Source organism: Psammomys obesus, unplaced genomic scaffold (assembly GCF_907164565.1).
Source record: "Psammomys obesus unplaced genomic scaffold, mPsaObe1.curated_primary_1811, whole genome shotgun sequence".
Lineage (NCBI taxonomy): Eukaryota > Metazoa > Chordata > Mammalia > Rodentia > Muridae > Psammomys > Psammomys obesus.
This window is the reverse complement of record NW_026596152.1, coordinates 2,657,346-2,675,336: the sequence shown is the minus strand read 5'-3', so window position 1 is coordinate 2,675,336 and position 17,991 is coordinate 2,657,346. Positions and strand designations below refer to the sequence as shown.

General features: G+C 47.1%; 1 protein-coding gene across 1 annotated transcript in view; it reads right to left on the bottom strand.

Annotated features, from left to right (window-relative positions):
• The window catches only part of Cfap52 (cilia and flagella associated protein 52), a 37,285-nt gene that overhangs the window by 11,063 nt on the left and 8,231 nt on the right, over nucleotides 1–17,991 (bottom strand). The window contains exons 2-9 of the mRNA XM_055594296.1: nucleotides 15,604–15,803; nucleotides 15,106–15,242; nucleotides 12,906–13,034; nucleotides 9,817–9,916; nucleotides 8,975–9,091; nucleotides 4,355–4,455; nucleotides 3,586–3,756; nucleotides 510–658 (exon numbers count right to left, since the gene is read on the bottom strand). Coding sequence (XP_055450271.1) covers nucleotides 510–658; nucleotides 3,586–3,756; nucleotides 4,355–4,455; nucleotides 8,975–9,091; nucleotides 9,817–9,916; nucleotides 12,906–13,034; nucleotides 15,106–15,242; nucleotides 15,604–15,803 — 1,104 coding nt within the window. The remainder of the gene's footprint in view (nucleotides 1–509; nucleotides 659–3,585; nucleotides 3,757–4,354; nucleotides 4,456–8,974; nucleotides 9,092–9,816; nucleotides 9,917–12,905; nucleotides 13,035–15,105; nucleotides 15,243–15,603; nucleotides 15,804–17,991) is intronic.

The following is a 17,991-nucleotide window of genomic DNA, read 5'->3' as shown; positions in this document are numbered from 1 at the left end:
TGGTATCTATATGCTAAAACATAAGTTTGGCATAAATTTTAAATTTGACTTTTAGGGACTGGAGAGATGAAAGTCGTGGCCCCTTTGGGAACACACCAACCCGTTCATAAGGGTTGAGTACCAGATAGCCTGCATAGGAGATGTTTACGATTCACGACGGTAGCAAAATTACAGCTATGAAGGAACAACAAAACAATGTTGTGGTGGGGGTCATTGCAGCAGGAGGAGCTGTAGTACAGGGTTGCGGCATTAGGAAGGCTGAGGACCGCTGCCCTGCGGGAAGGAGGGTGGACGACAGATGACTGTCCCTGACGACCCACACGAAGACACTAGTGGAGACCGAGAAGGACAAGAATTGAAACCACGGCCAGGACCTGGATCCAAACCTCCCTCAGGAGCAACTACCGAATGTTCTGTGGCTTGGGGGCTGGTTCGAGGCAGGCTCTCCCCTGGCACGGGCTGGCCTCTCTCTACCTTGTAAGCCCGTGCTACCATGCACAGCCTGTTACCTGAGACGATGCTCTTGCCGTCTCTCATGAAGTCGATGCCGTGGCACGTCATGTTGGGGACGGTGATCCGAAGCAGTTCCCGGTTGGACATGGTGTGCCACACCCTGATGTCCTTCTTGGCGCACGTGGCAAACAGCTCGGCAGTGCCGCTGTGAAGAAGCCGGGGGTGGGGGGTGAGAGGCGCGGGCCATCAAGGATGCAGGGCGTTTGATGTGTCTTGTAAGGAAGGATGTGGAGCAGGGTGCACTTGGGAGGTCGGCCACCTAAACGTGGGACTTAGAGATTTGGGTGGGGTGACATTCAGTTTCTCACATCCTCTGTGGGGAATAGTCACATTTTTTTTGTTTTAAACTGCTTTGGGGAGATTTGATCGGCACCCACACGAATACCCCTGTGTGTGAGGTATGTGTCTGAATTAGTCTGGAGGACTGTATACACCTAGCCAAGAGCATTTCCTGAGGGAGATATATCCATGGAATAGATTTATGGAGGAAATTCTAATGAAGTTGAAGTCCTATTAAAATTACAAAAAAGAAAAATGGCAACAAAATTCACATTTGTAGCCTCTGTTTGTTTAGTTGTGAGAAAATAAAGGCTTGTGAATAAAGGAAAGCGCCCCTGAGTAACGGGTCATTCGGCCGGGAGGGAAAGGGCCACTTTAAACGGCATATGAATCACCAAGGTGCGCTGGGGGTTCTCCTGGTACTATGTATTCTAATGTTAATGACTGGCTCCCAAGAGCTTGTCCCTGCTCAGAAGAGCACATTCTCAGGTAAACCTATCCTTGTTGTGTAAACTCGCCTAAGACATTATATCTGATTGGGTGATTAAACGGCCAATATCTGGGCAGGGCAGAATGGCTTAGGTGTGGCTAAGGGTCCCATCTTGGGACTGGATAATCACAGGAGAGAGACAGAAGGGAAGAGAGGAGGCAGGAGGATGCCACGATGGGTTGGCGTGGAGAAGAAGCCACGTGGGCTGGGAGGAAGGACTCCAGCGACGATGTGAAAAGGCCCAGATGAAGAATACAAGCAAGTACCATGGGATTATGGATGGAAGATAGACCAGATGAGGAGGATTAAGGCTGGATTAAGGATTATGGCATTGGATGGGGGCTGGGAGATGGATGGCGAGGATACTGAGACAGTGTAAGTAAAATAACTGCCCGGCCCAAGGTAAATAAGGTGATTATAAATCTAACAGGTGTCTGTGTCTTATTATTTGGGATATCAGGTTAAATAATGCCACCACAATAATCATAAAGCAAACAATAAACATTATATACCCCAACACTCATTTTTTAAATATTTTCTACAACAAAGGTGGCAGATGATTATACAGTACTTTAATTTTTACAAGAAGGGGAGTGAGTGATATTAGGGAAAAAGAAACCATCTGGTGTGTAAACTTCTGCACACTCGAGGAAAGTCAAAGCTGAAACTCCTCAATTGCTCCATTTCATCTTAAACATGTTTCAAAAGGCATTAGAGTCTCTCCTACGTTAAGGTTTACTCACTCTAGAATTAATAGGGAAAAAAGGTGGATTTCCTTCTGCACGCTTAGAGTGGGTTCAGAGTTGAAGTTGGGGGGCAAAGGAGAATTCCTCTGAGTCATCCTTTAACCTCCACATGTGTGCCATGGCAGCCATGCAACTGTATACACACCTACACACACACACACACACACACACACACACACACACACACGAGAGATGGAGAGGAGAGAGAATAAAGCTTTAAGTTATAAAAACACTAAAACCAGAAAATTCTATAGCCTGCTTCCACATAACTCCTTAGAAAGAGGGAAAATTGAACCTGTTAAGAAAGTGACCCACTTTCCAATATAGATTAACTTCAGTGAGAAGCACCAGCTCTCCCTTAAAAACACCAAACTGGAAAACCTGAACCCGAAGGACTCGGAACTAAATCTGCAGCTCATTATGTCAGGGACCAAGTCCTCAAATAGGCTTGCCTCTGTGGAACAAATGATCTCGGTGTCTGAAGTTCAAGCTAAACACAGGAAGCTCAGAACAAACACTGTGTCCAACTTCACGGAACAGACTTTGCTAAACAGGCTTGCTTTGCTTCAAAAGCAAGCCTTGCCACATGGCGGCTCGAGGTCCTTTTAAAAATCATAACTGCCGATGGAGAGTTGTCTTGGGTGGGATTATCAGGAGAAGCAGCCATTACAACCCAGGAGACCTCATGTCTGCCACCTTAAAAAAAAAAAAGAAAAAAAAAAAAAAGAAAGAAAAGGCAAAGCCTGCGGGATAAGGGACACCAACCGATGACTGGAGTGGTGGCGCCTGCCTATGATCCCAGCACCTGGGAACACGGAACTGGGAGGTGCAGGAGTTCAAGATTCCAGCCAGCCTCAGTATGTGAGGCCCTGTCTTAACACACAAAATCCAGTTTGAGAAAAGGCGCTTACGTAACTTTGTTTTTTACGGAAAAAGCTCTTTTGAATGTGCCCTTTTCCATGATGGGTTTACTTAAGAAGCCAGCATCTTTCATTTATTGATTTCTGTGTGCACGTGTGTGGGAGCGTGGAGGCTGCAGGGCGATTTGTGGGAAAGGCTCTGGTGGGTTCAAGGGCTGGTTTAAATTCAGCTTGCCAGGCAAGTGCCTTTATCCAGTAGGCCATCTCCTCTGCCCAAAATCCAGCATTAAAAAAAAAAAAATTAAAACAGAGGAAGGAAAACCAATAAAACAAACAAACATCCATTAGGAGGGCTGAAGAGATGGCCAGCCCTTAGGAGCTGGTTGCTCTTCCGAAAGACCCTGGTTCTGATTCCCGACACCCACAGGAGTCTGCAATTCCATTCCAGTTCCTCGGACTCTGATGACCCCTTCTGGCCTCTGCAGGCATTGCACGAAATGTGGAACACATACATGAGTGCGGGCAAAACACCCACACCCTTAAAACAAAAAATAAATAAAGCTTTCTGGGTCCAACAAAATAATTCGGCACGCTTTCGAAGTCTGACCAGGAACCTTGAAAGTCCCGGCATAAAGTAAAGCAATTCCCTTGCACGCTGCCGCAAATCTCTGCACGAAAACCCTCCTCCTCGACTTACAATGGAAAGACAATGTCTTTGACGGCTTCAAAGTGACACGTTGCAATGAGCATCTCTTTGAAATCGGTGAAGTTAACTCGGTAGATGTGGGACTCTTCCGTTCCCACGAAGAACTGGTGCCCCTCTCCCCGGAGCGTGATGGAAGTGATGCCGCCCTGCAGCTGCATTTTCCTTTGGGGAAAAGCGTAAAGGGGAGGCTGAGCCACTCGGCCAGCAAGCATTTGCCCATCTGACTGCGGAGGGGAGCACACAAACCAGCCCAGTGGTGTGGGGTCGGGCCCCCGGAGGAAGTGACCCAGTTGGGAAGGCCGGGGTTAGTCACAAGGTTGCACACTCGGGATCAGGGGTGGGGGGGGGCTTGCCAGTGTAGGTTAAAACAGTCAGGTGGGAGCTGTCGGGGAAATGTGCTGAGATGTTTGTACTAGGCAGGTGGGCCCGTGGGCACCAACAAAAAGAAAAAAATATCCACTAGCCCTTTGATCCCAGCTACACTTTTAATAGCAAGATGAAATTCTTTAACCAGATATGCTATTCTTTTAGACAGGCTTCACTACTTAGCCCTGCATGGGTTGGGACTCTGTGCAGAACGGGTTGGCTTAGAACTCACAGGGACCCACCCGTCTCCGCCTCCTGTGTGCTGGGACGAAAGGTGTGTGCCACCGTGCCTCGAAAATGCAGTTCTTCCCAATATCATTTAGTTGCCAGGGTTAAGAGGACCTCTCGCTAGGACCTCCCACCTACCCCAGCTCTGTGAGGTCCAGGGACTTACTTGATGGGTTTGTAGCTGGGGCTTTTACAGTAGACGAGCAAACCAGCTCCAGAGCCGACCAACAAACCGCCCATCTTCAGGCACTTGATGGCTGACACTCCCTAGGGGGCAGAAACAACACTGTGAAAGGGCCAAAGGGTCTCCTCACTAGGACGTCTGCGCGATACCTGATGCAAGGGGGCAAGGCGAAGGCCGTGTCAAAGCTGAGTGTATGGTTTGGTAAAGATTGGGATGTACCTCCGGGCTGGCCATTCAATGCCAACCACCAGTCCATGTCTTAGGAAGTAGCCCTCTACAAGGTTCCCCATCCTCCATCCCTGAGCTCGCCTGTGCAACCGGCCATTCCGAGTATCGGTGTCCCTATAGCCACCGACTGACTGCAGTTCAGTTGCGGCAGGAGGCAAAAGCACAGCCTCGGCACGCCAGTTCTTCAGTCACATGATTTCCCAGAACTTAATTCATATAAATGCAGGGGCCAATGTAACATCCAAAGCTGGTACAGGAGAGTTGTTCTTTATTTTCTTATTTTATTCACGTTGGTATTCTGCTTCCCTGTGCGCCTGAGTGAGGGTATCAGATCCACTGGAACTGGAGTTACGGACAGTTATAAGCTGCCGTGTGCATGCTGGGATTTGAACCTGGGTCCTTGGGAAGAGCAGCCAGTGCTCTGAACCACTGAGCCATTTCTCCAGCCCAAATCTCCAGAAATAAGGAGATTTCTTAATGTTAGGTGACTCTGTTTTCTGAGCTAAGGCCTGCGGTATACAACCCTACCAACAGTTGGAAACACAATCAAAATTCCACAAAGCCTTCAAATACATGGCCGAACGATGGCCAGTAGAATGGCCATAAGGTTCTAATTTAAAATGGGCAGGGCTGCATGTACCCCCCACAGGCGTCTGCAATGGGACCCACGCTCCAATTCGACACTGACAGAAAGTAGAGCCTAAGGATTAGCTCTTGAACCAGGTGCGGTGGCACACACCTTTACTCCCAGCAGCTGGGAGCCAGAGAGGCAGGTAGATCTCTGTGAGTTCCAGGCCATCCAAAACAAAAACAAAAACAAACAAAAAAACCTATCTGGAAAAAAAAAAAAAAGTCAGGAAGCCTCAGCTCCTGTGAATGGTATTGGTTATAAAGAGTGGTTTATCACTAAATGAATTTAGCTCGACACAGAAATGCTCACTTGTCTGTGCTTCTAGCTACCTGGAAGGCTCAGGGAGGAAGAGCACTTGATCCCCAGGTTTAGTAAAAAAGGGACTCTCGCTCTTTTCTGTGGGTTGTCTGCATGTCCTGCTGTCCCTCGTGGGATGAGGCAGCCCACTGTCCTTCACCAGATGCTAGCGTTGAGCTTCGAAAGGCCCCAGATTCCCAGATCATGAAGTGAACGAACTTCCACTGTTTACAATTCACCCAGTCTCCAGTATTCTCTTATAACTACGTAAAACCAGCCAAGGCAATGTTTATTTGAAAACATTCAACATCTAGAGTTAAGGACTTGAAAAGCTTCTGTCTTACTGAGTTTTGAGGGCGGGGCTTACAGAACTAGCAAGCACAAGGCCCTGGCTTTAATCCCAGCATTGCGAAGAAAAAAACAAAACAAAACTGAGGCTTGCAGATTGAAAAATAAACATATCCTTTCAAGTTTCTTTAAGCTGGATGTTTGCCTGTCCTGAGTCAAAGGGCATTCTAAAGTGTCTGAGGAGAAAAGCAAAGGCTGAAGAATGAGTCAGCAGGGTGGCACTTGTGTGCTTCACCAGACCTGTCTTTGCCAAATAGGCTCTCCCTCTGGGGCTTGACTTCTTGGTGTCTTGGTGATGCCCTTTGCAGAGCTTAAAACTGTGTTGCCGAGGCCCTGCTTATGAACTGTGATAGCTGTCAACTTGACTATGTCTGGAATCAACTAAGACCCAGTACCCGGCCACGCCCATAAAGGATTTTCTTGATTGGCTCTTCTAATATGAGAAGACCAACTCTAACTGGGCCACACCTTCCCATGGCAGCTGATATAAAACACAGAAGAAAGGAGTTTTTGCTTTTGCCTGCTTGCCCTCGCTCAAGCTGGCAGGTTTGTTTCTATTGTGTTCCTGAGGCGTTCCTTTGCTGGTTTTAGAGCCTACTTCTTCTGGATTCTGATGCAGAAAGAAGATGTTCAGCTCTCTAGGACTCCCTGGGACTCTGTTACCAAACTGGGACCCCTGAGACAAGCAGAGTCGTAGACAGAGCAACTACCAGATCCTTGGCCTTTCTGTCAGGAGACAGCTATTGTTAGAGCACTCCCACCACAGCCTGTCAACCCCTCAGATAAAGTGTACACACACACACACACACACACACACACACACACACACACACACACACACTCATTCTATCAGTTTTGTTCCTTTACAGAGCTCTGACTAACACATCTTTCCTGGAGTGTGTCCTACATGTGTTTAAAATGTCATCCCCAAACCCTAGGTCATGCCATTTTTTCCTGAATTATCTTCTGTAAGTTTTTGTTTTATATTTGGTTATGTGACCCATTTTGAGTCCATCTGTAAAGGGCTAAGGTCGGTGTCTGGGTCACCATGAGGGTTTTGGTTTGGGCACCTGTTTTGAACAAATGGGTGTCTACTTGTACCAGCATTATTTGCAAGAACTGCCCTTTCTCCATTGGCTTCTCTTTGCTCCGCTGTAAGATGATGTTAGGAATATTTGTGCAGGTCTCTTTCTGAGCTGTTTGTTTCACCTGTCTGTCTACTTTTTCATTAAAACCTGTCTTTATTACTGCAGACTTCTGGTAAGCTCTGGAATCGGGCCCTCTGACTCCCCGGCAGCTCTTCAGCGCTGTGCTGGCTGCTTCGGATCCTTTGCTGCTTTTTACCACTGCTAGGATTAGTTTCTCAGCAGCCATAATTAACTTTGGATTTAGGTCATGATTACATTAAATCTGTAAATCCAGATGTATGAACTGGCTTCGTGTGTGTGTGTGTGTGTGTGTGTGTGTGTGTGTGTGTGTGTGTGTAACAGACACTAATGTAGCTCAGGCTGGTCTTGAACTCACAATATAGCCACCACCTTCCAAGTGCTGGGAGTCCAGGCATGAGTCCACCAGTGCAAGAACTAACATTTAAACAATAATGCGTCTCCTTATCCACAAACACACAGCATTTCTTTATTGTTTCTTCTCTGATTACTTTCATTTGTTTTGTTGTTTTCTCACTGAGATGCTGTAAAAACATCCTGTTTTTATTATTACTGTTAATACCATTATGGTCAACTTCTTCTAATGCAGTTTGTATATCTATCTAATAGGCCAGTTTTAAATCATGACAATTCTTTGCCTCTCTCTTTAGGGATCAAGCCTTTAAGTACAGTTTCAAAATGGCCTGCCCCAGGTCACTTAATTTTCCAACAAGGTGTCTTCAGCACCACGCCGTATCTTTTCATCCTTCAAGCAATCTTTTCTTTCCAGCCATGTGAAAGCTGAGCTGGAATTGCTGTTTTGTGGGGCTTGAGGGGCATTGCCACAGCCAGCATCTGCTTTGTAGAGGCTTAGCCCCCAAGTGCTGTTCAGGCATTTAAAACAAAACAAACGCAAAGAAACCATGCCTATCAGCAGGTTTCAAGCAGTGCCTTCAGATGGCCATCGGAGACCTATCAGGCCTTGGCACTGGCGGGGGTTCTCCGCTTTGTCTCCCCTTTCCTCTTATTGACCCTGTTTCATCTGCTTAGTATTAGAGTCCATCTCCCTCTAAATAATTGGAGAAACATTGATCTAGGCCCTGTTTTGATCTCCTATAGAATTATTTCTAAATATTCCTTTATCCTTATTATCTGTGTCATGGCTTCTTCCCATGTTTGTGGATTTCTTTAAAAGCTTGATGTTAAATGGTGGTATGATTAAGGAGACATTTTCCGGAGCGGACTGCATAGTATTTCAGTTTCTTGAGAATGTCTGTCAAGTGGGAAAGTAGCTGTGCTGCTACAGGAACCATCTGTTCTGATATCAGAAATGAGGCAGGCAGGTGCGGGACTTGGCGCACAAACTTTCCAATCATTTCCATGAAAGCAGCCCTCGGAGCTGTTCGGTCATGTTAGGGGTAGCTGTTCTTACTGTCTAAAGTCACCGTTCCATGGTGGGTCTTTTGCTTGTATTTAAATGTTAGCCTGGATTACTGGAGTTCAAGAATTGTTGAAAATTCTGCACTTTTGATGATTTCTTGGTCTCATGAATGTCTTCTAGAGGAACCCTTGAGGCTAACATCTAAGATCTGGCTATTAGAGTTAAGTACACACAGACACAAACACACAGAGTGATCAAAGAACACACCTCTCTCATAGATGGCAACTGGACTAGAACCAACGTAGTTTCAAACCATAAAGAAACGGTTCTTGTGCTTTGAAGAGGGGGAAATGGGCAAGGTACTGACACCCTAGAAATATCTTTGCCCCGAAGAGAACCAGAGAGTCAGGCTTGCACAACTGGCTGGTGCAGCTTGGCTAAGTTGACTTGGGTGTGGCTTTGCACCATTGCTCATTTGCCTTCCCTGGCTCCTCCCTCCGCAAAGTCTGTGCTGTCAGTAGAGGGAAGGGAATGACAGATGACCAAACCATACCTTGATTCGTTCTACTCACCAAGCTGAATTTGTCCTTCGCGGGCCCGGTGTCGGCCAGCAGTTTGGTCCTGGGGTTCAGTTTTAGGATATCCCCGGTGGAGGTGCCGATATAGAAGAAACCGTCGTCATCGGCCATCTGGGAGGTCAGAGACAGAACCTTGAAGACCTGAGTGTCCCCGTGGCCTATGAAGCCCCAGCTAGGGAGGAGATGAGAGTCCATAGCGGCTGACAAAGAAGCTCATGGTCACATCTGTTTCCCAAGGCTCAAGTGTGGGAAAGCACAGCTGTGAGAGAAGTGAAGTCAGGCTGGAGGAGATGCTGAACTATGAGTTACGCTCATTTGGGTCCGATGCTAACGTGTATGGCCAGTGCCAACCACGAGTCACCTCCAAAGGGCTCTGAGGACAAAGAAGTGCTTCTCCCTCATCTCACAGCTCCCAAAGGAGCTTGAAAAGGAGAGTGGAGCAGAGAGCTCTATGCGTGAACCATGTCTCCACACTCAAACATACTAATAACATCTCTTGGTGAAAGAGCCTGCATTTCAACAAGGCTTCCCCCCATCAGACACTTTATCTCCAGAGGAAGAAACAGCAGCGGTGGCAGAGGGAAGCTCTGTCTGTGCTCGGCATCGCCTGGCCCGCACTGCTTCCCTCCAGGTCGGGGGGTGGGGGCTTTGGGTGTTCGAGGACAGCTCAGGTCTCAGTAAAAGGGTTCCCAGCTGGGTGCTCCGGCTGAGTGTCTGAGCGGCACCTCCACGACCTTCCTCCCTCGCCTGGCCCAGCACGCCCCGCCCCCAGCTCCTGGCCAAGAGCCCCCTGCTCAGGGCTGTTTGCGGACAGTAACACTTAGGAGGGCACTTACTCCAGCGCTCAAGGTTATCCTCTTCATCTGTCCCGTTTGGCACTCAGTTGGCCAGATTTTTCTGTTTGGGAGATCCAGTTCCCACACACGAATCGTCCCGCTACAAAGAAAGATCACAATCAAATGGATACCCTTTTAAACATTGCTTCACATCTTTTAGGGTTTTCTCCGCCCCCTTGAAGGATGAAGCAGAGAGGAAGAGAGAGAAATATTTTCCGAGGATTTTTACTTTTACTGTACAACGTGAGAACCTTCCACTGGGTCTCACGGCAACCCTAAGAGGTAGGTCTTATGATCCCAGGCTCCCCGAGTGAGGCGCTGCAGGCAGGGCTTGGGCACAGCCGAGTAGGCCTCGCACTCAGCTCAGTCACGCATTGACGTGCACACTCTCCCCACTGTACTGAAAACAAGCAAACGAGTCAGGCGTGGCTCAGCCTTTACTCTCAACATGTAGGACGCAGAGGCAGGCAGATCTCTGAGTTCGAGGCCAGCCTGGTCTACATCGCAAGTTCCAGGATGACCAGGGCTACATGATATGGCCCTGTCTCAAAGATCAATTAATTAATTAATTAATCCTGCAAATAAATGTAGAACAAATGAGGTTCTTCATTTTCAGTCTTTTCCTTATTGACAAGTAAAATTATATATATACACACACACACACGCATATATCATGATCTTTTAACACGTGTATACACAGTGGAATGGTTAAATTAAACTCCTAAGCATATGTGTTGCCTTACTTGCCCCTTCATAGTAAGAACACTTGAAATCTACTCCGGGCCACTTTCAGTGTTATTTAACATATGCTGTGTGTACATTGCTATGAAGTATAGTCACCGTGGTATATACACAGGGTGTCCATCAATAGACGAATGGATGAAGAAAGTGTGCATATGTACAAAGGAAGACTGTTCGGCCTTAAGAAAGGTGGACATCTGGAGAACATCATGCTAGCTGGAATAAGCCAGGCGCAGAAAGACAAATGTTGCCTGATCTCACTCATGTGGAATCTAAATGGAATGTACCAGAGGCTGGGGTGGGAGAGAGAGAGTGGAAGATGTTTTTTCAGGACACCAGATCTCAGTCAGGAAAACATAAGTCAAGGTGTTCAGTGGTGTAGAAACATTTAAAAGGGTGACACCTTTTTTGTTTGTTTGTTTTAAAGGCAGGGTCTCATGGAACCCAGGCTGGCCTCAAACTCACTGTGTAACTAAGGCTGGCCTTTAAACTCCTGCCTCTGCTTCCTAAGTGTTGGGATTGCAGACCTGTTCCTTGCTTCATGGAGGATGTTTGGAGATTCTTGTCTCCAATGGAAGAGAAATGAGACTAAGTGAGTAAAAGTTCAAGGTCGTAATTAATGCAGCGCTTGATATATGGCTGGCACTTAACCACTATACGCCGAGTTCATCTGAATGAATGATTCTGTAATAATAATTACAATACCGAGGTGACTATAATAAAAATACGCTGTGTGAAATTCTCAAGATTGTTAAAAGCATTATTAAAAAAAAGAAGAAAACATTACGAAGAGTTCTGCCAACATCTCAAGTCAGAAAGTATTAGTTAGAATATGCCAACTTTAGCTTTTCTTTCATTTTAGCCTACAGAACTGTAGACATAGTACATGTTCAAGGAATATCTAAATGTATTTTTTCAAAGTGGAGAGAGGAGAAAGAGAGCGAGCGAGCGAGCACTGGCCCGTGGCCTTACTAGTGGATATGTTGTGGATGCTGACGTGCTGGGGCGTCTGGGCTGTCTTGGGGAGACCACACAGTGGATACGCAAAGCTACAACTGTGATAAGAGAAAGCAGGTACCCCGGGGCCACGACAGGATCTGGACCTTCCCAGTACTGGTGTCAACATGATTGAAGCCAGCTTGGAATACAGATGATCCAAAAAAGATTGTTTCCTATAAAACCTCCAGTTTGAATTTGGAGAAACCTTGCCTACATACAGGCACTAGAACAGACTGATGCTTTCAGTGGCTAAGGAACCGAGGCGCCCAGATCCAGCAGAACAAAGAGCTGAGCAGCTCTGCAGACCGCAACGGGGGCCAGAGAGCTTCAGTCTGTGCAGAAAGAGCAGGGCAGGGTCCACACGTGACAGGGGAGGGGGCTTTCACGGCTGCCAAGGAATTTACCACCTCACTCAGCCGTGGAATAAATGCAGCTTGTGTGTCCTGGGGACAGGAGACATTTCAGAGGGAGGGAAGCATGAACTCTTCACTCTGGCCAGGAAGGAAAGAACAGTGTGTACCTTTCATGGGTGAGAGACGACAGAGGGACCGCAAAGATAGCTTGACCGGACTTATCCTCCTGCCTTAGAGTTTACGATTTCTTCCCTTTCAGCTGGTGGGTGATGTGGGAAAGGACACTTTTATGCCTGTTTCACCTCCCCTTCAGGACAGACGCAGGTCCTGCTCAGACGCTCAGCTCGCTGACCGCAAGCTGACCCAAGCTGACCCTACCCGAGTCCCAGGGAGAACTGCTTAAGCATCCGAAACATCCTGGCACGGTTCTCTCTGCAAAATATCACTTCATTAGACCTAAATCAAGAGCAGGTGGTAAGAAATACCAACCAGGAAGTGTAGGCATGCGATCGTGCAAATTAGTTGGCGAGCACCGATCAGAAATCACGTCTTCTCGGTGACAGAAAGAATCCTAAGAAGAGTTCAGTGAGAGCCAGTGAGGTAGTAAGTGGGCAAAGGGGCTCCTGCCAAGTCTGAGTTCAATCCTATGTGATGGAAGACAAGTACTGACTCCCGAAAGCTGACCTTTGACCTCCGTATGCTTGCTGTGGCACTCCATGGACCCCTACACACAATGCGTAAATAAATGTAATAAAATGTTTTGTTTTTTTTTTAAAGAACAGTTTAGCCATTCAGCAGAATCTCTGAGCCTCGACAGCATTTTCAAAGAAACATGCTTACAATACATCCAGCTGAAAGGATTTTTTTCAGTGCTTACAAAAATTACAAAGTAAGGCGTTTGTCCCAGACTCAAGACATATCCCTCCCCTGTCCCCACACCCTGACTGACATGGTCGTGTTTTCCGTGCAGGTGACATCCTCACTGTGTGAACTTACTTTCCAGCAGTGACAAACATCTCATCTCGGCACTTAGAGAAGACCACGTTGGTGGCATTGCCGACATTGAGGCCCGCTGCGGGGCTGCCGCAAATGGCCTCTCTTTTGGATATGCTCCAAACCACCACACTGCCAGACAAGAAAGGGAAAAAGACACCAACAGGGGAAGTCAGACTTTCAAAGTTAGCGACTGTTTTAGTGGTTCTGGGAAGAAAAAGAACAAGACGAAACATTCCTAACGAGTAAACACAAACATCACACTTGACCCCTCCCCCCATCTCCCAAGCATCCCCCCAGTCAGGCACCCTGCTTACTTGAAGACCACTGTGATGCTTTGAAAGCTTTGAAGGGAAATGGTTGTGGGGCTGGGAGCCAGTGAACCCACCAGTCAAGACGCTTCAGAAGCGCAAAGCATGAAAGCACGGAAGCATTCATCTCGTGTGAAATTCTTCCTCGGGGCTGGGGGCTTGGCTCAGTGGTTAAAAGCACTTGCTGCTCTTCCATAGGACTGCAGTTCGGTTCCCAGCACCCACATTAGGTGTCTTACAACCTCCTGAAACTCACTCCACGAGATCTGAGACGGCCTTTTTGGTTGCCTCTGCTGGCTCTTAAAACCCCTTTCCTGCAGGCTAGGAGACGGCTTAGGGAGCAGTGGCACTTGCTGCCATTGAATTGTAGATGGCTATGTGGATGTAGGTGGACGTTCCGAGTGAGAGCCCGGGATGACAGTTTTCCCAGACAAGACTTCTGGCAGAGGGTAGGGGTAAGGTGGCCTAATGGCCAGTCTCCACAATTGGAACTCAGGCCCTGGGACTTCTGAAATCTCTCTGGGTGATTCAGTGTCCACACATGGAGCTAAGAACAGCTGCTTTTAACAGAGGCAGTAAAAATATTAATAGAAAATTTCTGGCTATACTTCTTATGAAAAGAAAAAAACGCCCAAAAGGACCCAGAGATGGCGGGAATGTTTACAAGTGATTACCAAAGCAGTAAGATTCATGAAAACATTGTCGAATTTCTGTGCGTTAAGAGGACTGGAACTAAATAGCATTGTACACCTGTGATGCTCAAGTGCGAAAAATGTTGTATATGGAAAGGTATTTCTAGGCATTAATGTCCAGCCATAGCCAGAGCTGAGGACCTCTTCTAAGCTGTGGTCTTTTCACACAGAACAGCACACTCAGATGTGGGCAGCAGACCAACGAAGGGCCTGGGCAGGGCCAGGGTACTCAGCAGCTGCGGAAACGCACCTGGTAGAGTCTACACAGATCGTATGCTATCCCCCGCCACCCACATCCTTACCGCTTACACTGGGACATATTTTCATGGATTGCCCTTCACGATATAATGCTCTTTCTATATAAGATGGTCAGAAAATGATGCATTTAGGTGTGTGTAATGTATAAATATATACATATTCAATTTCATTTCATGTATGTTCTTGGCCAAATATCAGAGTCCATCAAAGGGCAAAGATCATGACTCGTGGGGCAAGATAATGATGCCACCTCCCACCATTATCTTCAGTTGCTCAGTTGTCACCAGGCACCTCTGCCCCCATTCTAAAGGGTAGGAATGAGGCTCAAATGAGCTATTGCAGTTAAGTTCTCAGCACATACTCAAAGACACATCTGTCTTCTCTAATGACTGTTGTCACAGTTTGGTCGTGAAAACTTCGACAGCAATGGTTTCTGAATGTAGGTATCATCCAGGAAGATTTTATGACACTCAGAGCCCAGACCACTCAAATCAGACTGTCTGTAGTTGGGCCCTGGCAGCTGGGAGATGGCCAGGAGACATCCACGTGGTGTCAGAGCTAAGTCTACTCGTCTTAGCTACTTTTTCTCATGATCTTTTTATACACAGGACACACTGAGATGTGGGCAGACCAGCAGAGGACCTGGAAAGGGCAAAGATACTTGGTATCTGTAACACCTAGTAAAAAACCTCAGTAGCTGGGCATGTCTTTAATCCCAGAACTTGGGAGGTGGAGGCAGGTAGATCTCTGAGTTCGAGGCCAGCCTGATCTACAGAATCAGTTCCAGGACAGCCACGGCTACACAGAGACACCCTGTCTTAAAACAAATGAACAAACAATAAAACAACAACAACCTCTCCTCAAAAAAAAAAAAAAAAAAAAAAGAAGAAGAAGAAGAAGAGAGGAAGAAAAAAAGAAAACGTGAGTACATTTAATTATTACCTTCCATCATCGGGGCCTCCTAGTGAAACCAAGTACAATTCGTTGGGCGAGAAGGCCAGGGCTTCAATTTTGCCCTTGTGTAGTGACAGCCGAGCGATCAGCTCCCTCTTCTTAAAGTCCCACAGGATGATGTCTGCCTGGGGGCCAAGGATACACTGTCAGATCATAGACAGGCTTAGTGGAACTTGAAGGGGTGGCTGCCGTCCTGGGGGGAGTGCTCAATAATGTGACTCCCCTGTATTCGGCCGCGCATTATAAAGATGACAGCAAAACAGAAGCAGATTGAAGCTCGGGATTTTGCAGTCACAAGCTGCGGCATCTGGGACAAAGAGGCCAGGGTGTTTCGGGGGCAGCTTGGTGGGCTGAAAATGAGAGGAGGCGAAGGACGAAGGAAGGACGTGTGAGAGAGAGCACAGAGCTAGGGGCCCGGAGCCTGGCAGCTCTCCCCGCGAGGCACCTCTGAGCAAACGTCCAGTGAATCATTTCCTGTCTATTCACCTTGAACCCCATGAATGTGACTTGTCCCGAGGCAATATAATCTCCTTCCCTGGAGATGGCCAAACAGGAGACGTTGTTACCGTGGCCATGCAGGAAATTCTGCTCGTTGGTATTTATTGACTGGATGAGGACAGTGCAGCCCAGGGGATAGATCAGGTGCTCCTGGTCGGGATGGCATTTGAGGCCATTGGGAACATGTCCTAAAAGAGAGGAATTAAAAATGACTATAACTGGGTGCAGATGTGGCTGGTTTTTTTTTTTTTTTTTTAAATCACAGTACAAAAGACAACACTTTTAAAATAAAGCGTAACCTCCTCGGGGAGCTGGTTAAAATGATTCTAGTTTCAGGTTTGGAGTGGGCTAAGATTCTTCATTGCCAACTAGCTGACAAAGGATGCTGGGGTTGTCTGGAAACCTCGCTTTGGATTGCAAAGCCCTGCGGTAGAGTCTCTAATCCTGAGAAGCACAGGGTATAGGACACAGGCAGCTTGTAATGGCTGGTAGGCAGAGGGAGAATGTGAGTATTTACAGTAAACACTTAAAGGCGAAAGTTCTGCTTATTTCACTTAGTGTCCTCCAGGCTCGTTCATCATTCCACAAACAGCATGTGGCCATCACATTACAGTGTGTCTGTGTGTATCTCAGGGTTTCTCTCTCCATCATCTCTTGGTGGACTCTATCTATGTCTTGCCCACTGTACAGAACGCTGATATGAACATGGTGGTTTGGATGCTACTTCAAAATTATGGCTTCATTTATTTTGGGTAATTTACCCCATGCTGGATAGTCTTATATCAACCTGACAAAACGATGGCCATCTGAGAGTGGGGAACCTCAACTGAGGAAACCGCTCCACAATATCCAGCTGTAGGCAAGCCTGTAGAGCATTTTCTTAGTGATTGATGGGGGAGGGTCCAGCCCATTGTGAGTGGTGCCATCCCTGGGCTGGTGGGCCTGTGTTCTATACGAAAGCAGGGTGAGTAAGCCACGGGGAACAGGCCAGTAGGCAGCACCCTCCATGGCCCCTGCACCAGCTCCTGCCTTCAGATTCCTGCCCTGTTTCTGTTCCTGTCCTGTCTTCCTTTGATGGTGAACAGTGATGTGGATGTCTAAGCCAAATAAGCCCTTTCCTTTCCAAGTTGCTTTTTGATCATGGTGTTTCATCAAAGTAATGATAACCCTAACTAAGACGTACCCAGAAGTGGGATTGTTGGACCATATGGTAGCACTGTTTTTCTTTCTTTCTTTCTTTCTTTCTTTCTTTCTTTCTTTCTTTCTTTCTTTCTTTCTTTCTTTCTTTCCTTCCTTCCTTCCTTCCTTCCTTCCTTCCTTCCTTCCTTCCTTCCCTCCTTCCTCCCCCCCTCTTTTTCCTGAGGAACAACCATACTGTCTCCATAATGGCTGGGCCAATTTACATTCTCGAACAATGTTTCTCAACACCCTCACCAACATGTGGCATCCTTTCTGTTTTTTACAGTGGCCATCCTAGCCAAAGTGAAGTGATATCTTTCTAGAGTTTTATTTGCATCTCGCCTAGGAAGTGATGTTGAACACTTGATCATACGTCCAAGGGCTACTTGCATGTCTTTTGAAAAATGTGTGTTCAGTTTCTCTGCTCAGGTTTCAATAACTCCAGAGCACATAATGCTAAGTAAGCCAGGCACAGAAAGAGAAATATGGGGCTGGGCAGAGTGTTGCATGCCTGTAATCTCAGCACCCTGAGAGGCAGAGGCAGGCAGATCTCTGTGAGTTCAAGGCCAGGCCTTCTGCAAAGCTAGCACAGGAGACAGCCCATGCTACACAGTGAAGCCCTGTCTGGAACCCCCACATACTCCCCCAAAAGAGAAATATAGAATGGAACCTTGAAAGGCTGCACTCATAGAAACAGAGAGTAGGATAGTGGTTGCCAGGGATGGAGGAAGTGGGAATATTAGGGTCCGAGGGTATAAAGGTCCAATTATATGGGATGAGAAAGTTCTGGAGACCTGGTAGACAGCATGAGGACTACAGTTAGTGTCCTAGCTGGGCTTTTGTCAGCTACAGTTATCTGGGAAGAAGACCCTTAAATGAGAAAGTGTCTCCACCAGATTGCCTGTGGACAAGTCTGTAGGGCAGACTTGATCAATGATTGAGGCCACTGTAGGCAGTACCACCGCTGGCCGGGGGGTCCTTGGTGGTATAAGAAAGCAGCGGGTGCAGTGACACACGCCTGTGATCCCAGCACTCGGGGAGGCAGAGGCAGGCTGATCTCTGTGAGTCTGAGGCCAGCCTGGTCTACAAAGCTAGTCCAGGACAGCCAAGGCTACACAGAGAATCCCTGTCTTGAAAAATCAAGAAAGAAAAAGAAAGAAAGAAAGAAAGAAAGAAAGAAAGAAAGAAAGAAAGAAA